This window comes from Microcebus murinus, chromosome 1 (genome assembly GCF_040939455.1).
Source record: "Microcebus murinus isolate Inina chromosome 1, M.murinus_Inina_mat1.0, whole genome shotgun sequence".
NCBI classification, from domain to species: Eukaryota; Metazoa; Chordata; class Mammalia; order Primates; family Cheirogaleidae; genus Microcebus; species Microcebus murinus.
This window is the reverse complement of record NC_134104.1, coordinates 57,147,171-57,167,445: the sequence shown is the minus strand read 5'-3', so window position 1 is coordinate 57,167,445 and position 20,275 is coordinate 57,147,171. Positions and strand designations below refer to the sequence as shown.

The window sequence follows — 20,275 nt, the reverse complement described above, 5'->3', positions numbered from 1 at the left end:
TAGTCAGAAGAGAGAAGATATGAATAGCAGGGAAGAGTGGGAGACAGGGTCCAGGGTAGGGAGTGGGCTGTACAGCAGAGCACAGAAAGTTGTCAGAGGTGGACTGAATGGATAAAAGAGGAAAGCAATGAAGTAGTTCCACTCCTGGACTTTTTTTAAAAAGTAGTACCTCAACCAACAAAAACCAACATTATCAAAAACATGAAACAACCAACAGCCATAAAATTAATAAAGACTGACACGCATTCTAGGGCTTCATTAGATGATCAAGAGGCCAGAACAAATCCCATCTCTACCTTTAGTTATAAACAGATGAACTTAACTAGTCAGTACTTTGTTTTAGCGACATAACTCCACTTGTAATTCCACACACACACACACACACATCATGCTATTCTTGCCTCTTTGCCTTTACTCAGCATGTGCCCTTTCCTAGAAAGCCTTTTCTTTGCCTGACAAAAATTCAGACATCTCTTTCAAAAACTCCTACTCCTCAGTACCAGACCGGGAAGTGCCCTGTGCTTTCCTCCCCCACTGCACCCACCCACTGTACTGAAACTGTTCTCCATCCTCACTCCCTCCACAGACACTACTCTGGCTTACCTTGATGGCCCTTGGGTTCAGCTTTTGTGGGCCCTAATAAATCCTAAAAGGCCACTGCATGCTTCCCTTGACCACAGAGACAGTTGGCTTCCACATGTGACCCTTCCTGACCATGTTTCCAGAATGTGACATTATGGCATTTTTTCTCAACTGAAATTCAAGACTTGTTCTTTTTTGTTGGTGGTGGTGAGGTTACCACCAGGCTTTTTAAATAATTCTATGCACTGGGGCCTTGATGCATATCACGATGATACATTCTGCCTGCAATTTGCTTTGCCCCAAGGCCTGTGGCTGCAAGAGGGATCCCTTGCTTGGGTACAACATATAGGCTGTGATCAGATCAGCTGAGGAGTGCATCATCTCACAACCTGTGTTATCAGAGGCCACTGGGTGCTCTGCTCAAATGTCACCTCCTCAGAGTTTTCCTGACCATTCAATAGAAAATAAAAATAACTTCTTACTCTCATCCCCTTTTGTTGCTTTATGTTCTTCATAGCATTTCATTGTCTGAATCCCAACTGTGATTCCCACACCTTTTACATAATGTTTTATTCACATAAGAATTATTTTTATAAAGTTTTTAATGTATTTCAGATGAAAAGTCAACTTTTCCTTGGTTATTTCCTTCTTTTCTTCTTTATTCTAAAGGAGGATTCTCTGGATCACATTTTGGACATGGAAAAAGTTTGCAAAACTCACGAAAGAGGAAAGAGTAAAAGAAGAACGACGAGAGCAGCTCCGTAGGAAGGTAGCTGAGATTCTGCCAGACTTCCAGGTGCAGGCACCCAGAATTATCTATTAGTTATATGTCAGCAATCAGATGATCGGCCCTGAGTAAAATAAGTCTTTGGTGTGCCAGTGAACGCAGACTAGTGCAGTGCTAGGATGGGAATCTATTGGTCCATAATTTGCTTATGTTTCTCTACCCACATACATACCTACATATACCCGGTTTATTTTCCATGAGATAGTTCTTGTATCAAAGGAATTATTTTGGGAATTTTTATTTCCTTCTTTGATTTTTTTCTGGATTGCTGGTCATTCACTACAGCATTTATCACAGTGGGATCATCCAAAGGAACAGTCTAGAGCTCCACTGTTCAACTGTATCCTATATATTTTTAGCATAGTAATCTTTAAAAAGGACAAGTGTTTGCCTGCCTGAGCCTGGGAAGAAAAATGTGTCCTCATAGCTTAACATGACTTGTTGATAAATGTAACTTTAATAGAAATAAAAAGTAGTGAATACTTACAGAAGGAAGCATGAGTGATCAGTCTCTGGTGCCTTAGCCTCAGTGACAGGTATCTACCAGACCCTGTCCTTTTTGACCAAAAGGTATTCCACACAGAGGGAAGCAGCTTATTCTGGTTTCAGAGAAACTGGGGCACCAAAGATACTTCTCTTCTGTGCACCCCAATCAGCATGAAGGAAATTCCAAACTCTATAAAAGCAAGTCATTAAAACATCTGTTCCCACACTCCCAACTGCAACTGTCAATGCACTCAATTTGTCTCCTAGTCTTCTGCTCAGTTCCATCTAGATATTGAGATACCTATCTTGAATTCAAAGAATGTTTTAATCTTTAAGGTGCTATAAAGACTGATGAAATGCTCTTCTGCGAATTATCTTTAATAATTACCTGCTAGAAAAAAAATTTTCATTATAAAATACATGTTTATTATAACAAATTCAAGTAGTCTATAAATGCACACAGTAAAATGAGAAAGTTCTTTGTAGCCCTGAGGTAACTACTATTATTTGGTATGTTGAAAATTTGAGTTGGCAAAATAAAATTCTATGTTTTTTTTCAAGTGAATTTTCCTGTTATTGTCTTCTATTAATACTTACAAGAAGGGAAATCTAGCTACTCTAACTGCAGAATGATTTATATCCTTTTTTCATGGAAGATGTGTGGTGACTTACTAAGATAAGACAAAATATCCAAATTCAACTTTATTTCTTCTATAATATCTCTTTCCCACACATTTTCCTTTACCATGATTATACAGTTGTCATCTAAAAATTCAAGTGTTTTTAAGACTAATGGCCACTAAAGAAAATATAAAAGTAATTTCCCTTAATCTCTTTCCATCTAAATCACTATCTGTTTATACTTACTTAACTACATTACAGTTACAGAATATTGGCAGATATTAGCATCCACAAATGAGCCAAATGCCAATATGATTTCAATGCCAAGCATGTAGGTAGTGAAGGGTGAATTTCTTAAGTAAATACATGCCAGGGGCCTAAATAAAACCATAAAACTTAAGTTTTCTTTCTTAAGCTTTCTCTTATTTTTGCCTCTCATCAAGTATCAACTAGAAATTGAGTCTTTAGCAGCCCATATTCTGAACCTCCAAAAGGGATACAAGGAAAATAATTTTCATGTTGTTTCTTTTTTGTTTGTTTGTTTGTTTGTTTGTTTGTTTTTTTGTTTTTTTTTTTTGAGACAGAGTCTCGCTTTGTTGCCCAGGCTAGAGTGAGTGCCGTGGCGTCAGCCTAGCTCACAGCAACCTCAAACTCCTGGGCTCGAGTGATCCTTCTGCCTCAGCCTCCCGGGTAGCTGGGACTACAGGCATGCGCCACCATGCCCGGCTAATTTTTTATATATATATCAGTTGGCCAATTAATTTCTTTCTATTTATAGTAGAGACTGGGTCTCGCTCTTGCTCAGGCTGGTTTTGAACTCCTGACCTTGAGCAATCCGCCCGCCTCGGCCTCCCAAGAGCTAGGATTACAGGCGTGAGCCACCGCGCCCAGCCTGTTTGTTTGTTTTGAGACAGAGTCTCACTTTGTTGCCCAGGCTAGAGTGCCGTGCTGTCAGCCTAGCTCACAGCAACCTCAAACTCCTGGGCTCAAGTGATCCTCCTGCCTCAGCCTCCCGAGTAGGTGGGACTACAGACATGTGCCACCATGCCTGGCTAATATTTTCTGTATATTTTTAGTTGTCCTGCTAATTTCTTTCTATTTTTAGTAGAGACGGGGGTCTCACTCTTGCTCTGGCTAGTTTCGGACTCCTGACCTTGAGCAATCCGCCTGCCTCAGCTTCCCAGAGTGCTAGGATTTACAGGCATGAGCCACCGTGCCCGGCCTTCATGTTGTTTCTTGCTGGACCATCATGCAGATGTGACTTAAAATGTTACTGCTAACATAATGCCTGAATAAGCAGTATATCTGACCTGCAAAACTGGAAAAATAACCACCAGGAAAATGACATTTTAGGGCTAGGGTCAGGTCCACAGGATGGGATATCCAGGCAGCCAAAGAGGCAGCACAGATCTAATGCACGGTTTTCTTAAAGGAAAAAGAATTCAGAAGACACACAAAGAAACACTAGCAATTTTCTTTAAAGAAAGCACTTTATTTTCCATTTAAACAACTTGGTCACAGGACATTATCTTACATAAATGGCAGTAATTTGTAAAATCTCCATTTAAAAGGCCTTGTGTCTGAGTCTGAGGCGGTAAGAGGATAGGAATACAAGTATAAAAACAGTGCAAAATGTTTAGCCCACAGCCTCCAGGGTTGGCTTTGGAAGTCCACTTTAATGCTGTTGGCTGGGCCAGTTACATTAAATATTAAATAAATATTCCTGGGTTTCCTTTAGTCTAACATCAGACCCAGAAATGTAATCAAATGAAAAGGCTCAAGAGCCCTAACAACTCGAACCATCAAATTGCCCAGACCAAAGGATCACCACAGGTTGAGCTTGCGAGCTCTAAGACATGGTATTTTGTCAGTGGCTCCATCTGAAGAAATACAGAATTTTAGCTGCATCAATAACTAGAATAGACTAGCTCTGGTTTTAAAGCTTTGCCTTTTAAGTACGAATTTCTGGAGGTGAAAGGTGCCATCAGGAGGGCTTGAGTTCCAGTAAGTCACAAGCCCAACTCAGTCACAGCCACAGCCCCCAAGAAATTTGTTTCCACTAACCATTCAGTCAGTCTTTTGCCTGCTGCTGCTAATACAGTGAAACACTCAGTGCCAGCTGAAGTGTGGACACTAGTCCATTAGCAACAGGATTACACTTAGCTGATTCTGCAAAAGTTTATATTAATCACAGAAAACATCTACAGGAACAGATGAATTGTATCCAGTAGTAAGTTTAGCATGGCTTTCATTCTCCCTGTATGACCTTTGCAGTGTTTAAGATAAAATGGCACACATGTCAAGGTGCTGCTGAGATAACCAGATTCCAAACAGGTACCTCGAGCAAGTGTCTCTCATCATCTGTTGCTTGTTTAAAAAAATTCTCCTTTTCAAAATGCCAGGTACCAAAACATGGCTAAAATGAAGTTAAGTCGTATAAACCTACTTCCCTCGTTGAAAGAGACCCTTAAACCTCACAAAACATTAATTTTTAAACATCCTGGTTAAAACTGTGCTCCTAGATGTCATTTTTTTTTTTGCTTATATTAGTTGAGCTTTATAATAAAAAGTTAATGTCCTATTAAAAGGAAATATAGTCTGTTAAGCAGATGGTCAATATTATGTAGAATCTTATTGGCATTGTGTTTTCTGGCAGTGGAAGAGTCTGGTATAGAAAATTTTCTCTTGCTAAAAATATTAGAAGTACCAAGAACTATTGCATAAGAGAAGTTCGTAAGCAATCTTTCTGCTTAGGCAGATAGTACAGTGGAAAACAACAATTACTCCATTCACCAAGGAAAACGCTACTTGGATAACAAAGATTTACAATATCCTAAAAACAAACGTGTCGCTGAAGTAAAACAAACAGCACATTGTCCCCAAAACACACTTAAGGCTTTACTTGAGCAGCATCAGAGTAACCTACCGAAGAGGTGTTGTTAATGGTCGGTTCATTTCAAGAGGGCCCAGCTAGAACCACAAAAGTACTCTGTGAGCATCATAAGAAACATTTTAAATAGTGAAGGATTTTCTCCTTTCATATAACCCTGATCCTTACCTATTTCTCCCACGAACCTTTCAAATGAGCCCAGTTGTCTCCCCCAGGAATAGTTCACAGTGTGTGATAATAATGTAAGTGGTGAGAATATAGTAGGTAATTTATTAAGCTCCACATCCAATATGTTTATTAACAGAGCATGAGGATGTAGGGTGAGAGAAGGGGACCTGCTTGTTGGAATCACATTTGGGGGACGACTTGCTCCTCTGGCCAAGATTGCTCGTTTACAGGTTTGTGGGGCAGTTGTCCACTGCACCTCACCAAATGTTTTTCTGGGATTGAGTCACTTGCAAAGGCCTTGTCCTTTCAAAGACATTAAATTCTTCTGCCCTCTGGAGACAACCAAGGCCTATAATAAAATCACTCAAATAGTTCCAGGTCATAAAGAGGCTGAAGAGTCTAAGAGTATAAAGCAAGGATGTCCCAGAGCCTACAGAAACACTGCTCTTAGCTGGCCCCTCATTTGCTGCTCTTTTTGGTACAAATTCAAATGGCTTTTACCACGTAAAATCACTGATCTTTTGACAAGTTTGAACTTTTTTCTGTAAACTGCCCATCATAAGTCACAAGGAACTTAAAACAAGCATCTTAATTACAATAAACCAGAATAATATATAAGGAGTCCCTACCCAAATGAGGAAAATTGAGTTACCTCAACTCTATTAGGAGTGAGTTTTTATAAAGATGGTGATAATTCCTAATTCTTCCAAATGACTCTGGTCTTTTTGAATTACTCATCTGCATCACATCACATTTTGATTGTTGTTAAAGATTTGGCTGGAAACTAAAATACTAAATGTTTCTATGAATTTTTATTATGATATCAATTGCTAGACAATCTCAGTTGGCTGTGCAGCCAGCATTCAAGAGACATGACGACAACTACTGATTTCTGCCCACATGTGCTGTCCTTGACATTATTACTATCTCTCTTACCTAAAACCTGTACAGAAGGAAATTAGTTATTTCAGATCCAACTTTCATTCTAAATGAATATTCCATTCTGGACCAGAGAGAGGCCATCACTGTAGAAACCACAGCGTCTCCTAACATCCCCAGGCTAGCTGATTGGCTCATCCCAGTGGAATACAAGGCCTATCATTTGTTAAACAATCCATCTCTGGAGAGAGCAACAACAAGCCTGAATAAAAACTCGGTGACCATCTTAGGGACAGCCCCAATTAATTAATGGCAAGACTAGGGATGGTGCTAGCTGCAGAGGGTAGAATTGCAGGAAGCAGCAATATTTCCTCTTAACATCTATAAATCTCTTGCTAAAGCAGAATGCACAGAGTGACTGAAAAAGCTGGCATTATTTTCCCTATATTAAGCTATAGGCCAAGGCAAATTTAAGGATGAGGACTCATGAATTACCTTTGGGACTGCAAGACAGTACATGTATAAGACCCAACATTTCAAGAGGGCATTTTCCCCATGTGAAATTCTCTCATCTTAATTCTGTAGCAGAATGAATGACCCATTCTCTATAAATATCTAATCTTTTATACACCTTCAGTTTTGAGATATGATTAAAAGAACAACTTGGTATTTCAGGAAGAACTAGGAAAGAATAGTAATCCATTAATTAGTGGAAATTTCATATACCCTGTTTTTTCTCTCCTAGTGAGATACTTTTATTTACGGAAGGGTGAATGAGAAGTAATGTGCAAGTTAAGTGGGAAGATGTCAATCAACTCCTCACAGAAAGTTCATGCCAGAATAAAGCGAATGCCAGAAGACTGATTTTTGTGATTGAGTGCTGTTAAGTGGCAGCATTTGAAATACAGGAACAAAAAATGCAAGCCCTTAATACTAATCAACCTCCCTACCCAGGAAAGAGAGTAAAGTATTCCCATGAGAGTGTCTGTTCTCCCCTTCTAGCCACCGTCACAAGTGTGCTAGCACCTTACCAGGTAAAACATGGAAAGGAGGAAAAAACATTAATTCCTAGTGGAGTTATTTATAGGAAATCCAAACAGACAAATACAAAAATAAATATAAGAACTCATCACCTAAACTCATGACCACTGTACATTACACTAGCAATAATTATCTTTATAATTGTTATCAACTGTCCTTTCAAGATCAGATGACTAGCATGAATTCATTTGGCCATCTTCTCCTCTGAGTAGTTAATATCTAATACTTAAGGAGAAATTGAAATTCTCTTAATTGTACAATACAGTATATGCTAAAAACTGATTACCCTAGTAATATTGCCTTCAGTATTCTGACCTACATTTTTCTTCAGTCTTAGGATTTTCCTAATAATACTTCAGACCTCGTGGTGCTTTAGTTATTTTTTAGTGCTTTCCACATCCCTCCTCCCTCACATGACCCTCATGACAGCTCCGTGAGGTAGCCAGGGCAGGCATCAGTACCCCACTTTACAGATGACCCTGAGACTTGGGAAAGTGACTCAACGAAGGGTCACATGGCTATTAAGAATTGAAAGAGGGACTAGAAACTATCCTAATCCAAAACTCTTTCCCCCAAACTAATGGACGAGAATTGCTTCTATCATTTTGTGCATTAGCAATCCACATCCTTTTTAACTTCCGGTGATTGAGACAATAAGGTGACTGGCAAGGAATGGCTCACTTTTACTGCTTCAATATAAAAATCTCTTAAGTTGTGAAGTCAGAAAAATTAACTTCTTCCCAGTCCAGTCTCTAAACCTGAGCATGGCCCTATAATCCCTTTAAGAAACTGGGGTAAAAGGAACATCCTGCGTAGACACTGAAGTGTAAAATGAAAGAGAGACGGAAGGAGGAGCCATCACTCCTCGGCGAGCCCTACAGAAGGCACTTCAGACTATGTCCTCGGCAGGGTGGTGGAATGCACGTGTCCCCAGGGTGGAGAACTGGTGCCAGTTCCGCAGGAAACCCCGATTGTACTGGCCTGTGTCCACGATGAGCCCACAGAGGAGCCGGCGCCCGGTCTTCTGTCGAAGGGCCTGCTGGACTTCCCTCTCGGTCACGTTGTAGCTGATGTTTATCAGCTGGATCAGGAAGATGTAGGCCATACCCGCTGTGATGATCACTGAGTACCACACGCAGGTGAAGGACAGGGCCGAGCTAAGATGGAGGAAAGGCCAGTCAGGCTGCTGTTTTTGTCACATGGAGAAACCTATCATCATGCTAACGTTTTACACTTTTTTTTTACTTATTACTAAGGACTTTGGCACCTTCCCCAACCCTATGGAAGACACTCAAGAATGCCAATAACCCAACTTAGGAGAATTAACATATTCTATTTTCTTCTAAATTATTGGTGTCTCTTTTTCTAGTATATTATACCAGAATAGCAAGAACTGTTTCTTTGCATTTTGTATGCTCCATACAACCAGCAGAGTGCCTGACACAATGGTTTTGTTTGTTGAGTAATTCCTAAATTGTAACTAATGCATGAGAAAACAAAGGCACCACAAGATTGCTATAAATGTCCTCAAGGAGGCTGCAGGTGGGCACCAGGAACAGTGCTAAAGTTATTAATATCCACTGTTTTCAATCAAATGCTGTGGAACACAAAGAAGACAACTGTCAAGGTTAGTAGCTCTTTGCTCACTTATAAGAGATGTAGGAACACCATAACATTCCAAATTTGGCTTCCCAAAGCCAGAGTATCACATAGGGCAAGACAGCTGCTTTCAGGCTCATTAATAAGACTGTGAGGAGGGGCTGCCCATTAGGGCCTGCCATTTGGTTATTGCCATTCAAACAATCGCAACTTAAGAGCTGGTGGGAAATAAACTCATTCAGAATCTTTGTCCAGAAAGCTGAAGGGCCATGGAGATGATTAAATTCAAGGACCTCACCATAGAGATGAGGCGACATGAATGCCCTGCAGAGTGGGGTGAGAACCAATGGCAGGACTGGGTTCCTCGGTCACTGAAGTCACCTGCTGAGGGTAGCGACTTGCTCTGCTTTAGGATGTTCCTCATATCCATGGTGTTAGCGAGGAATTTCACAACCTAGTCAGATGTGCCACACAGCGAGGAATGAAACTTACCCAGAGGAAGAGGACCAATCTATTCTAATAATGCCCACAAACGTCTAGAACTAAAATGGCAATGGGAGATCTGTCCACAGGCTAATAAAAACAAATGCCCGCACAGGGGTACTGTCTAGAGGAAGCAGGGATTGTTCTGAGAACGAAGAGTGAGAAGAAAGACAAGGATCAAACCACAGAGCTCTGTCAGAGGAAAACGGTGTAGGAAAGGAAAAGAACACAGGCAGAGGGCTTCCTGGCATTCAGGGGAGGTGTCTTGTGCCATAGCTTGTGAATCTTCACAACATATAACTGGATCCCGACCTAACAATACCTAAGGAAATTCTGACCTACATACCACAGTAATCATGAGTGGTGATTTAAAAAAAAAAAAAAAAGTAGAACAGGAAAAACCAAGAGGAGATTAGAAAGAAAAGAAAGGTTACAGAGATGGTGAGTGCTCCTTAAAAGGGTCATAAGTAGTAAATGAAGATTGGGCTAAAAAGCACCAGAAAGCAGCAATGACGTGAGAGGAGATTCTTGATATTTATGACAAAATAGACTCCATACACACTTGGAACTGCTAGTTATTGTTTTAGTTTTACTATTGCTACGTTAGGCATATGTGAGTGGTTACAATCCTGGAAGTCCCTAATTAAAGCCTGGTTCTACTGGTAGACTTCTGGCTCTTCATGTTTTGTTTTGTTTTTTTTTTTTTTTGAGACAGAGTCTCACTTTGTTGCCCAGGCTAGAGTGAGTGCCATGGCGTCAGCCTAGCTCACAGCAACCTCAAACTCCTGGGCTCAAGCAATCCTACTGCCTCAGCCTCCCAAGTAGCTGGGACTACAGGCATGTGCCACCATGCCCAGCTAATTTTTTCTATATATATTAGTTTGCCAATTAATTTCTTTTTATTTATAGTAGAGATGGGATCTCACTCTTGCTCAGGCTGGTTTCGAACTCCTAACCTTGAGCAATCCACCCGCCTCGGCCTCCCAGAGTGCTAGGATTACAGGTGGGAGCCACCACGCCTGGCCTGGCTCTTCATGTTTTAAGGGTCAACAATCCTTTTGACATCACCTTAGAGAAACACATAGAACCACCGCACAATTTTGTTGGCAATTTCAGGAACGCCCATCATCCCCACTGCCTGTAACAGGCCCTGCTAAAGGCAACATCCATGACTTCTTCCATGGGTCTCTACGCTGTATCTGCAACTTACCTATAATTTGCATAAACTCCAGGACAATAGAAGAGAGCTGTGAAGACACTTCTATCTCTACAAATGGTGTCCAAGGTCAGCATGATCCCATACACCGAGGTGAGCAAGAAGATCAAAAGGGCAAGTATAAATGCTTGATGATTGGATTCTCCAACGCAGCTATTTATCCTCAAAACAGCACAGAGGAGAAAAAAAAGCAAACATGTTTTTAAAAGTTCTCTATATAACCCAAATAAGAAAGCTTTTAAAAGAGGGACAGTGTGAATTTCACTTATTAAAAAGCAAGTTCTCTTATTTTTCAATTTTAAGGAGTTAAACACTTGTCCACAGAGGGATTTGCTGGTACAGGCAGTCTCTCCTGCCTTCTGCACACAGGGACGCTGAGGTAGGCAGGGGAGATCCGCTGCTAGGTGAGGTTTTTAGGACTTCTGCAAACCAGCATCTGTAAATAACTGCTCCCCCGCAGCACACCACACATACACACACACACACACACACACACACACACACACACACACACACACACAAATAAATGATGAAGACACAGAAGTGGAATACCTAAAAATGAAAGCATCTGTTTACTTCTAAAGTCCCAGAAAAAAGCCATCCCTGTACTTGAGCCATGCACTTGAAGTCCACTCTGATGCCCTCTCAGCCCCCTTCCTGCACACTTACCTCTCCTGTGTCCCCTTCTGAGGGGACATATGCTACATGAGCAGAATCCTAGACAGGAAAGGCATGATTAATTGACCACAACTGCCTGGAGCAATAACTTACAAACATGCTACTTAGAGACTGCATTCACATCCGAATTAATTACGCTCCCTTTAGTTTAGATTTCCTCAGTAAACCTGCAACATTATCTTTAAACATTGCACTTGGCATCTTGTGGGCCTTATCTGTTTGTCACTGGATAGATGGAAAGTATGAAAGCAGCCCATCTCGCTGCAAATAACCAAAGAGAGAGTTTATCTAGTAGGGTCTCTATTCGATAATGTTAAGTGGAAGTCACTGGTAGCATAAAAAAAAAAAATGATTAAGGATGTATGGCAAGGCCGGGTGTGGTGGCTCATGCCTGTAATCCTAGTACTCTGGAAGGCCGAGGCAGGAGGATTGCTCGAGGTCAAGAGTTTGAAACCAGCCTGAGCAAGAGCGAGACCCTGTCTCTACTGTAAATAAAAAAAAATTAATTGGACAACTAATATATAGAGAAAATATTAGCTGGGCATGGTGGCGCATGCCTGTAGTACCAGCTACTCGGGAGGCTGAGGCAGAAGGATTGCTTGAGCCCAGGAGTTTGAGGTACTGTGACCTAGGCTGACACCATGGCACTCACTCTAGCCTGGGCAACAAAACGAGACTCTGTCTCAAAAAAAAAAAAAAAGGACGTATAGCAAAAAGACAAAACAGTCACCTAAAAATAAGGGTATGTTTTTTTGAACTCTATGTTCAAAAGGAATAGCCCAGGGAAATATACCTCTACTGATTCTGATAAATTCTTTTTTAAAAAAATCATTCAACTATAGATACTTCTATTAGAAAAGAAAAGATAAATGAAGCGCAATTCAAAAGAAAATTACAAAAAAACCCCACAACTTTTCTGCTATTCTTCTTCAGGAAATGACTGAAGAAACTAAATTTGTGAAACTCGAAAAACTGATGACTAAGTGGGAACATCATAGCAGCCCACAAATATCTACAAGGTGTAAAGCTGGGAAGCACAGAAATCCTAGCATAGCATAAAGGAGGATCAAATATGGCTAGAGTTTAACATGAATTTACACTTTTGAAGGCTCCAAATTTTTCCAACATACCAGACACAGTGATGATCCATTCTCCTCACACAGATGCCACAGATCCGGCAATGCCATGCCCGGGCTGGTCGCACCAGCTGGCACTTGGCACACCAGTCCTCCTTCGCCTTGGTGGGACTTCCAGCCGACATCCTGGAAGAGCCCTTAAGGTCATCCTTCAGCATGCGATTGTTGAGGTTTCCTGATATGTCTGCTCCAGGGAACCCTTTGGTCTTCTCGTGCCCCTTTCTGTTCAGGCATTCCATGTGGCTGCCACTTAGGGATCTGTCACTGCTTGCTGGATTGCTGAGGTAGCCTGGATTCTTCTTGGCTCTGTACAAGGCTAAGAGTATCAGAAATAACCCACAGGTGAGAACAGCCAGCCGAATGGGCCCCACGCGCCCCTTGGGGACCACTTCCTGCAGGAACACATAGTACATGTAGCCCAGTGAGAACAGGCCAAGGCTCAGGAAAAACAGAGTCTGTTCTTTCCTTCTGTGAGTGAGGTAGTAGTACCACAGTGCCAGCACAGGAAGGGAGGTCAAAACCACCACCCCCAGGAGGAAATGCCAGGAAGCCACGTGAAGGAAGACAGGCAGGAGGACGAGAGGAGGAATGATGCTGATGTTAACTTTTTTGGCTCCCCGAAGCCAAGGAATTCGGAGGCGATCAGAAATTGTATCCATGATTCTTTCGCAAGTCTCTGGCCGCACAGATTTACATGTAATCCATCTATTCGGAAAGAGCACAAAGAGAAGGGACTTTGTATGGGTTTGTTGAATTAAAAACCACAGAACACTGAATGCCAAACAGCAGGATAAACGATAAAAGAGACCAAAGGCCAAGTGTTTTACTTCCTTACTACCAAAGATTCTACTACTTACTACTACAGATTCACATGTCATTTTTTTAATAGGTATGAGAAGACATTACAAATTTTACAGTCTCCACTAAATAAATTATTCTCTACTAAACAAACACATAGGTATGTACCTATACTCCATACAAGTAATGTTCAGACCTTATGACCTATACAGTCCTAAGAATCTCAAAAAAATTCACAATCTAGTTGTGAAGACAACATGGGAATTCAAGAAATATTAGTTAAGTGACAAAGCAGCAACAAGCAATAAACTCCTATGATCAAACATTACAAGGTGTGCTCAGAGGAGAGAGCCAATACTTCTGAGAGGAATCATCAGAGGGTTCTTTGTGGAAAAGGTGGGACCTGTGCTCGACCTTGCTGGCCAGCTAGCATCTGTATGGATGGAGAGGGAGGGAGGGCGGCTTTCCAGTGGAAGGAAATTGTGCGGCACAAAACCTGGCGTGGGCCCAGGAAAAAAAGAGTCTATCAGGGCTAGGGGTCTGCATAGAGAAGAATGAAAATCAAACTAGTAACAGTATGAGCCAAATGACTGAGATAGGTGAACACAATGGTACTGTTGACTTTTTTTGGACACTTGGGCTATGTGATGTTCTAAATGTTTGTGTCCTCCCAAAATTCTTATTGAAACCTAATCCTCATGGCAATAGTATTAAAGAGGTAGGGCCTTTAGCAGGCGATTAGGTCATGTGGGCAGAGCCCTCATAAATGGGATTAGTGCCTTTACAAAAGAGGCCCGAGGAAACTTGTTCAGCCCTTCCACCATATGAGGAAAGTGCCATCTAGGAAGCAGGAAGCGAGCCCTCACCAGACAATGAATCTGCGGGTGCCCTGATCTTGGATGCTCCAGGCCCCAGAACCACAAGCAATAAATTTCTGTTGTTTATAAATTACCCAGCCTAAGATATTTTGTTATAGCAACCCAAATGGACTAAGAAATTGATACTGAGAAGTGGGGTGTTACTATGACAAATATCTAAAAATGTGGAAGCAGCTCTAGAACTGGGTAATGGGGAAGGGCTAAGAGTTTTGAAGTATAAGCTGGGGAAAAACCTATACCATTGTGACTAAGCCATAAAGGGTGATTCTGGTAAGGGCTCAGAAGAAGAGGAGGGTCTGTAGAAAGAAAGCCTCAAACTCAGAGATTACCTGAGAAGTCATCAGCAGAACATTGGTAGAAATACAAAGAGTAAAGGCCATTCCGATGAGATCACAGATGGAAATGAGGACCATGTTATTAGAAACTGGAGGAAAGGCCATCCTTGTTTTAACGTGGCAAGGAACTAGGTGCGATTGTGTTTGTGTCCTAGTGTTTCATGTAAGGTAGAACTCAAGAGCCATAAAACTTAGTAAGTGCCAGAATAAATCTCTAAGCAAAGTATTGCAGGGTGCTGCATGGTTTCTCTAGAATGCTTATAGTAAAATTCAAGAAGAAACAAATGATTTAAAGACAGAATTTATAATCAAAAGGGAAGCAGAAAATTTTCAGCCTTCTTGGCCTATGTAGTAACAAATAAGAAAGTGTGTTTGGGAGAGAACAGCAAGGCTGTGGCTAAGGAGATCAGCAAGGATCAGCCCCATGCTATTCATCAAGAGAATGGAAGAATGATCCTGAAGCATTTGGGAGCTTGTTGGGGCTACCATTCCAATCACAAGCCCGGAGTGCCAAAGCCTTGGGGAGAATGGTTTCATAGGAATGGCTAAGCAAACCCATGGGACTTCAGGGCTTGTTGCTTAGCACACCTCAAGTCCCTGTCCCCTACACTCTGCTGCAGTGCTCCATGGCAGCTCCAGGTGTGGCTCCAGTGGACCCAGGTAGAGTATAGGCCACAGTGGCCACCTCTCTGAAAGGGAGCATCCATATGGTGCCAACTCTGCAGACACACAGAGTGCAAGAGCTGTAGAGGCATGGCCACCTCCACCTAGATTTCAAAGGATGCCTAGAGTGCCTCAGGACTGAGGCAGAGAACTGCCAACCACACAGAGCCCCCACTAGGGCACTGCCCAGTGGAGCCATTTGTACAGGGCCACTACAGAGAGCCCCCACTGAGGCAATGCCTAGTGGAGCTGTGGGGGCAGGGTCGCTCCTAAGACCCTAGACTGGTAAAGCCACCAGTGTGCAACTCCAGTCTGGGAGAACTGCAGCATCGGCTGTACCCAGAAAAACTGTGGAGGTGAGGACACCTGGAGCCTTGGGGGCTCAACCTCCATCCCAGTATGTCCAGAAGGCAGGACCATCAAGTAAAAGATTATTTTCAAGCCTTTAAGATTTAATGTTGTTTGCCTGTAGGGTTGGGACCTGTCACTCCTTTCTTCTTTGCTGTTGCTCCCTTTTGGAATGGGAATGTCTATTCTATGTATGTCCCACCATTACATTTTGGAAGCACATACCTTGTTTGATTTCACAGGCTCACAGTTGTAGGAGAATATGCCTCAGGGTGAATCATACCTTGAGTCCCACCCATATCTGATTTAGATGATAATATTCAGACTAGATTCTGAACATTAGACATTTGAGCTGATGCCAGAATGAGTTAAGACTTTTAGGGCTATTGGTATGGAATGAATGTATTTTGCATATGAGAAGGACATGAATTTTGGGGAGCGAGGGTGGAATGCTATGGTCTGAATATGTGTCTCCCCCAAGATTCATAAGTTGAAACCTAATTCCCAATGGGGTCTTTAGGAGATGATTAAATCATGAAAGTGGAGTTCTCATGGATATGATTAGTACCTATGTTAGTCTGTTTGCCTTGCTATAAAGAAATACCTGAGATTGGGTAATTTGTAAAGAGGTTTATTTGGCTCATGATTCTACAGTACAAAAAGCATGGCGCTAGCATCTGCTTCTGGTAAGGGTTTCAGGGAGCTTCCAATCAAGACAGAAGGCCAAGGGGGAGCAGGGGTATCACACGGTGAGAGGAGCAAGAGAGAGAGGGGAGAGGTGCCACACTCTTTAAACAACCAGGTCTCCAGTGAACTAACAGAGAGGAGGACACCAGACCATTCATGAGGGATCTGCCCCCATGACCTACACACCTGGCCCCACCTCCAACACTGCGGATCAAATTTCAAAGTGAGATTTGGAGGGGACAAACATTGAAACTGTATCAGTACTGTTATAAAAGAGGACCGAAGGACCTTGTTCACCCCTGCCGCCATGTAAGGACACAAGAAGGCACCATCTATGAGGCAGGTCCCACCAAACAATAAATCTGCCAGCACCTTGATCTTGAGTTTCTCAGCCTCTGCAACTGTGAGCAATAAATTTATATTGTTTATAAGATACCCAGGCTGGGCGTGGTGGCTCACACCTGTAATCCTAGCACTCTGGGAGGCCAAGGCAGGAGGATCATTTGAGCTCAGGAGTTCGAGACCAGCTGAGCAAGAACGAGACCCTGCCTCTACTAAAAAAATAGAAAGAAATTAGTTGGACAACTAAAAAAAAAAATTATATATATATATATATATATAAATTAGCCGGGCATGGAGGCACATGCCTGTAGTCCCAGCTACTTGGGAGGCTGAGACAGGAGGATCACCTGAGCCCAGGAGTTTGAGGTTGCTGTGAGCTAGCCGGACGCCATGGCATTCTAGCCTGGGCAACAGAGTGAGACTGTCTCCAAAGAAAAAAAAAGAAAAAAGATACCCAGTCTAAGGTATTTTATTATAGCAGCCTGAATGAACTAAAGACAAGCTATCAAAGAAAGGTAGAGTTTAAGGAAAGATAACTTTGATTTTAGACAGATGATTTTAAAAAGTAGGACTAGAACATAGAAGTGAGCCGGAGATAACTATATGGGAGTGATACAGAGCAGCAGGAACAGTGGAAGCACTGGACACTACCTCCAGAAGAGAAGGAAATAGAGAGAGCAGAGGACTCAGGGGACAGCCCAGGGCTAGGAGGGAGGAAGAGTTAGCAAGGTTAATGGAAGAGCTGCAGTCTTGAGTGATGGTGGTTATGGAAACAGCATCATTTCTCCATTTAGTGCAAAGTGTTCCATTTTCTCAGTACACATTTTAGACTAAATCTCAAGTACCTATATTTAAAGACACCTATAAAAAATACTATACAGGAGATGGCATCAAGGAAGAATTACAAAGAGGTGATGGGGTCTTTAGGAGTCAAGGTTGGTACTAGACTGCAGGGGTCCTCAGGGGATGCTTTTTATGGCTATACTAATAAACCAAATGCTAAGTCAGCGATAAGCAGTTGCAATGACTTTTGTTAAAAAGTCAGAAGTAATTATTAACAGGAGAGCAAGTTTCCAATATCCCTATTCTCCTCACATTATGCCTTCCAGATGACAATAATTCTTAAATATGTAATTATGTATAAAATGGATAAAAACCAGGTTATTACTGTTTGGCACAAAATTATCTTTTCACATAGTGATTTCCATCACTGGGGATCGTGGTGAAAATAAAAGTCAAATATTAATATAATATGAACCATCAAGACAGTGTTTCTGCTCACACTGAAAACAGTCAATCCAGGGAGATACACGCCTGCTGGCTGGAGTTCCTCCCCAGAAACAAGGGGGGAGACCAGTACCAACAGCAGGAAAATGATCTTTCAATCCCCAAAGCCCTTTGTGGCAAGGGGCAACTCAGTCCCAAGTAGTCAGTCTCTAAATGCTGAGACCACTGAGAATGCAGGAACTTTCTGGAACTATGTATTCGTTTTAAACTTACAGATTCTACTGGCTTGCCTTTGTTTTTTTTTTTTTTTTTTTAATACCAACTTGCAGACTATCCTTTTATCTGCCTATTCTCTCTGTCACCTCTCTTTAATGAGAAATGATAATCTCCTAGTAAACTGAGCTGGACGGACAGTGACGGCTGTGCACTACTGCGTAATTCATCTTTATAAAATCCTCACACTTCATACAAAAGCCAACTCTCACTCTAGATGCTTGGAAATAGAATCAAGGGCAAATTCTAGCATTCTGGTGGCTGAGCTTAAAGTATACACGGCAGTTCTCGGAAGGAAGGGAAGGTGGGGCAGCAGCAGGAAGCGCTCTGTTCTTACCTATCACACCCTTCGTCCAGATCTTGGCAATCACACAAAGCAGCAGCCAGGTGGTTCTTTTCCCCATTCCGATCTATGTACTCGCAGCAGCACAGGGGCTCCAACTCAGGTTCTTCAGTTTTCTTATTCTTCACTGGCTTCATGCTGCCCTTCTGTGTCATGATTTGCACCTGTCACCATGAGGCGTAAGAAGCCCTCAGAAGGTAAAGGTGGAAAGAACACAACTTACGTCTTGTAAACACATCCACGCCTCTCTCTGATTAACCGCCAACGCCAGAGCAATCAAAAATGAGAAGAAAGAGGGGGAGGGGGTCCCGTTTTCACAGGCTTTTGTGGCTCCGCTTGGCCAGGCAGGGGGCTCCACGGCTCTTGGGGCTCCGAGCTGCCTTCACCGTCCCTTCCTCTCCAGGGTAGGCGCCGTCTGGGCGCCAACCGTTCCCATGGCGACAGCCGACCACGCACCCAGGACAGCCGGGGCGCGGGCGGTGGCGCTCACCTGCGGGTGCGAGCTGCGGAGAGCCGAGCGGTCCCGCCCAAGCCTGGGCGCTGGTGGAAACTCACCCTGGGCGCTGGGCAGAGGCGCGGCGTATGCCCGCTGGCACCGCGGACTCACTCGGCTGCTGGGGCCGGGGACCCGGCTCGGGGAATGCCAACAGGCTCCCGGGCAGCGCTCGGGGCTGTCGTCCAGCCTAGCCCCGCGCGGGGCGCGCCTCAGCCGCCCCTGCCAATCGCGAGGACGTGGGCGGGCCTCGAGCACCGCCCCGCCAGGAGAATGACCTTGGGAGGGAAGTTACCTGCCCTCCGGCCAGAGGTGCAGCCGCAGCCGAAGAGGCGGAGGCGGGGCGGAGAAGGGTTGGCTCCTTCAGGGGCGCGGACGCGTCTCGGAGCTCCGCTCGGCGGGGCTCCGGGTGTAACGGCTGCGGTCTCCGGGACCCCGGCTCCGCTCGGCCGCGCCCTCGCCACAGCCGCCCACCTGTGACCACAGCCCGCCGCGACCCGCGCTGCACGCCCGCCTCCCCGCGGCGTCTCGCCGGCCCCCGGCCCGCCGGGCGCGGAGCGGCGGGTCCACGCGCGCTTCCGGGTGCCCGGCCCCCGGCGCCGGGGATCCCCGCCCGCCCGCACGTGCGCCGCCCGCACCCCGCGGAGCCCGCGGGCAGGCCCCTCCCCCGGCCCGCGGCCCTGGAGCCGGGAGGCCACAAGGACGGGACCGGGAGCCGGTCCGGGAGGTGGGAGCACGGGGCGGGCTGCGCACCTCCGTCCGGCCCCGCCCTGGAGGAGGTGGCCCGGCCCCCGCCCGTGCCTGGGGGCGGCGCGTCCGCGTGGCGGCCTCCTGAGCCCGCGGGTGCCGGCGAAGTGCGGAGACGGAAGCACGGGAAACCCCGGAACCCGGAGGATTTCCGAACTACGTGAGACCGTGGGCGAGCCAGCCTTCATTCCGACGCCCGCAACAGGCGTTGGGAGAGATCTCCACTGCTACACGTTACCCAAGTACCTCCCCCAAATTCTGACCTTCCCTTAAAGGCCCGTCACTGCTGCCACATCTGTTAATTTATCCAACTTGTTCATTTTCGTGATTAATGAAAAGCAGTCTTTACATTAGACCAGCAGGCCTCTCTACTACTTTTGTTCCCTTAGTCTGCATATCTGAAATGAAATTACTGAGATGGGAGTCGTCTTTGGGTTTTATTTTTTGCACATTTTTTTTTATTTCGACATATTATGGGGGTACAGATTTTAAGGTTTCAATAAATGCCCATTTCCCCCCCTCTCCCCAAAAGTCTGAGTCTCCAGCATGACCATCCCCCAGATGGTGCACATCTC

The 20,275-nt window shown here is 44.0% G+C and overlaps 2 protein-coding genes across 5 annotated transcripts in view; one reads left to right on the top strand and one right to left on the bottom strand.

Moving 5' to 3' along the window:
* CCDC191 (coiled-coil domain containing 191) overlaps nt 1–2,420 on the top strand; it is an 85,678-nt gene extending 83,258 nt beyond the window's left edge. For all 3 annotated transcript variants that reach the window (XM_012787557.3, XM_012787554.3, XM_012787556.3), the window contains one exon: nt 1,252–2,420. In XM_012787557.3, coding sequence (XP_012643011.2) covers nt 1,252–1,405 — 154 coding nt within the window. In that variant the 3' untranslated portion in view covers nt 1,406–2,420. The remainder of the gene's footprint in view (nt 1–1,251) is intronic.
* Nucleotides 2,421–3,947: 1,527 nt separating this feature from the next.
* ZDHHC23 (zDHHC palmitoyltransferase 23) lies at nt 3,948–19,723 on the bottom strand. Of its 2 annotated transcripts, none has more exons than XM_012787551.3 (5): nt 19,249–19,723; nt 18,455–18,624; nt 12,561–13,271; nt 10,747–10,914; nt 3,948–8,611 (listed from the first exon to the last, which is right to left on the bottom strand). In XM_012787551.3, the coding sequence occupies exons 2-5, from the start codon at nt 18,613–18,615 to the stop codon at nt 8,344–8,346; spliced, it is 1,308 nt and encodes a 435-aa protein (XP_012643005.1). In that variant the 5' UTR covers nt 18,616–18,624; nt 19,249–19,723; the 3' UTR covers nt 3,948–8,343. The 2 variants fall into 2 exon arrangements, with proteins under 2 accessions (XP_012643005.1, XP_075857668.1); XM_076001553.1 differs by having other exon boundaries at nt 10,747–10,905.
* Between the last annotated feature and the right edge of the window lie 552 nt (nt 19,724–20,275).